The following is a 3,377-nucleotide window of genomic DNA, read 5'->3' as shown; positions in this document are numbered from 1 at the left end:
GTGAGTGAGTGAGTGAGTGTGTGTGTGTGTGTGTGTGTGAGTGAGTGAGTGAGTGTGTGTGTGTGTTTTCTGATAAATCAGGCTTTTACGGCTCATATAGTCTGATACACTGAGAATATGGAGGAAAAACAGCTCAATTTTATTCACAAACTGAGCTAAAAATATGAATTTGCTGCAGATGCTGATTTTTTATGATGAGATTCTGCGGCTTGTAATGTAAATCAGTGAGATCTTTCTAACAGTAGAGCAGATACTGAAAATGATCTAAATATCAGTCGTGGCTCTATATCTGCAGTAATCTGTCTCAGTGAGATGAGAGTGAAATGCTCCAAGCATATAATGCAGTGATTGAGAGCTGAAGAAATAAAGGCTCCTCAGAAGATGTGAGATGTTCTGGAGGCTTGTGAAAATCATTCCTCCGCTGAGGAACAGTGAAAGTAAAGCTTCTGGAAACAAACGCTCATCAAAAGATCAGATTTGATGAAAAATGATTTATGGATAATCAAGTAAACCTAAGTTGCTGCAGTCCAGAAAGTGTTCGTCTTGAAATATTACTAACAATATAAAAGTTAAATCAGTAAAGATTCACAGCAGAAAGGTGGACGTTTTTACAATTATACTAAAACTATCAATCAGATGACATGTAGTAGATTGTGTACAACAGGTTTTGATCATGTTGATCATTTAGAGACCTTAGAAATGTGCATTTCAAATATGATACAGTAGACTATATAGGGTTCAAAAGTAACACTTTTTGGAATCTGAAGAACGGATGATTGTACAGATAAGCTTCACTGACTGATTAGTTTTACGATCATTCTTATTGACAGTTAAACTCTGTTCGTGATGTTCGTGAGATGATCTTCTTGGGCGCTTGCGCATGATGTGGTGGCATAAAAGTGCTTTCCGTCGGGCCAATGGTTGACATCTCTGTACGTACCAATTTAGTGCCTCAAATGTGGTCAGCAGAGCAGGTTCCAGAGGCCATTCGAACTCAAATTACAGACAGTTTTTGGTTTCCATGAATCAGAAGAATCAAGTAAAGCTGAGCTGCTTCAGTCCAGTAAGTGTTCATCTGGAGATATTACTGCAGTTATTCTGACCTTTACTTGATCAAAACCAGTCAAGATCTGACTACAGTTACACTAAAAGAGCTCTGACTGGATAAACAACTCTTATTGAGATTGTTTAGCTCCTGTTGATCATGCGGAGGTGTTCTGTGTGTTCTGCAGGTCTAAGGACAGCATGTATCACGCTCTGGGCTACAGCAGTATTCTGGTCATGCAGGCCACCATGACCTTCGAGCACAAAGACATCCAGGCCGGGATGGCGACCATCAAAGAGGCCTTACAGACCTGCCAGAGGTGCGGCTTGATCACGACGTCCAGTATGAGACGCTTCGGACGCGTTCTGCTTCTGATCTGTGTCCCGTCTGTCTGCAGGTTCAGGAAACGAAACTCGGTGGTGGGGTCCATCTCCAGCCTGATGTCCAAACAGTCGCCAGACAGCCTGAAAGCAGGTGAGCCGTCTGAGACGCTGAGTGTGTGCTGGGAAACACGTCTGAATTAGGGCTGTGCAGTATTGACAAAAAATAATATCTCGCTTTTTTCTGGGATTTTATCGATAACGATAATTGCTGAATGTGTTATTGTGCTGGTATCTTAAGGACTGCCGTGGACAGCTGACTCCTAAAGTTTTTAATATTCTTTATATTCTGTGCTGTGGTCAGTTCACACTGATAGAAATTAATCTTTTCCAATAAGTTTAAATCGATTTTTACCTTTTATGGGCATTTTTACCTTTATAAAGCCATTTTTAGAAAAGTGTGCATCATCTTTTGAATTAAATTCTTACATTTAATCAGTGGCATTTAATCAAGGTATTTGGATTCCATTTTTGTTGCTTGTCTTGTGAATCCAAATAAAATAATAAAATGTGTGTGTGCGTGTGCGTGCATGCGTGCGTTTGTGTGTGTGTGTGTGTGTGTGTGTGTGTGTGTAGACGAGATGCATGCGGAGATCTGCTACGCTGAGTGTTTGCTGCAGAAAGCCACGCTGACATTCGTGCAGGTCAGTGAACCCTAATTGTTTTTATTAATCAGCATTAAATAAGGTAAAATATAAGAGAAATATACAAAGACACAATCTCATTCATCACCATTTTCTGTATTTCAGGATGAAAACATGATCAGTTTTATTAAAGGAGGAATCAAAATACGCACAAGTTATCAAATCTACAAGTGAGTCTGAAATCAAGAATTCCCTCCTGTTGCCTGTATCAAAAATATTATATAATCTGTTATATTTAAAAAATATTGTGTTTGTAATGTTATTGCATATAAGCAACAATTCAAAAATATACATTAAAATATTTTTTATATATTTTTTATTTTAAAAAATCAGTTCAGTACAAAGAGACACAATATAGATTAGAACATGCAATGCAATATAACCCCTCCACCCCCAATATTAATTTTCATTTATATCCACATGCAGAGAATTAGTATTAGTAATGATTTATTATATTATTTATATTAATAATAATTATTATGTTATATTGCATATTGCACATATATGTACTAGGGGTGGGAGAAAAAATCGATTCACCTAACTATCACGATTCTTTTAAAAACTCAGAATTGATTTATATTTAATTATTTTACTTTTCCTAAGAGGTGGTCGGGAGAAGTTGGCGCTTTTATTCCAACAGAGGGCGAAATGTATAGGTGTGTTCGACTTGAAGCAGCCGCGCACAGACCAATCGGCGTATGACATCAAAGTACCGCGAGAGCGATTCGAAAGCATGCGAAGCCATCTGCTCTCTGTAGCTCTCGCGGTGCTTTGTCATACAACGAGCGGTCTGCATGCGCAGTGCTGCTGAATTAGATGACGGCGTATTCGTTTCAAGCCGCCGCGAGAAAGCAAAACCATGACAGAGGCAGAGGATCAAACCTCTTTGAGAATTATTTCTGCACCTTCACGTTTTGAATCCCAAGTGTGGAAACACTTTGGATTTTACACACTGCTGGGAAAACATGACTAAAACCGTATGCAAAGTGACATAGAACTTTATTTTATTTCAGAAAGTATTTTTTTCCTACTCATTTTGTTGAACTTTTGATATATTATATTCATGTGCAAGTTCAGTGTTTTGGTACTTGAAAGTTTCATGGTTCAAGGTGTTAGATTTTCCTGTATTTGGCTGAGCAATAGTTTGGGTGGCTCATAGGGCTGTGACGGTCGCCGTGACAACCGCGTCACCGCGGTGGTCGCTTGCCACCGGCGGTAGTGCACGTGACGTCATGCACTCTATAACAAGCATAATACGAAGTTTTGTATACAAGTGTAATAACAGTAATAACAGTAGCGGAACAGTGA

General features: G+C 38.9%; 1 protein-coding gene across 1 annotated transcript in view; it reads left to right on the top strand.

Moving 5' to 3' along the window:
* The window catches only part of LOC107702150 (tetratricopeptide repeat protein 39B-like), a 23,886-nt gene that overhangs the window by 7,003 nt on the left and 13,506 nt on the right, over positions 1-3,377 (top strand). Inside the window, exons 4-7 of the mRNA XM_016504391.1 lie at positions 1,233-1,364; positions 1,443-1,519; positions 2,002-2,069; positions 2,175-2,242. Coding sequence (XP_016359877.1) covers positions 1,233-1,364; positions 1,443-1,519; positions 2,002-2,069; positions 2,175-2,242 — 345 coding nt within the window. The remainder of the gene's footprint in view (positions 1-1,232; positions 1,365-1,442; positions 1,520-2,001; positions 2,070-2,174; positions 2,243-3,377) is intronic.

Source organism: Sinocyclocheilus anshuiensis, unplaced genomic scaffold, assembly GCF_001515605.1.
Source record: "Sinocyclocheilus anshuiensis isolate Anshui unplaced genomic scaffold, SAMN03320099.WGS_v1.1 scaffold1762, whole genome shotgun sequence".
NCBI classification, from domain to species: Eukaryota; Metazoa; Chordata; class Actinopteri; order Cypriniformes; family Cyprinidae; genus Sinocyclocheilus; species Sinocyclocheilus anshuiensis.
Note: the sequence above shows the minus strand (reverse complement) of the source record. Positions and strands in the feature narration are given on the sequence as shown.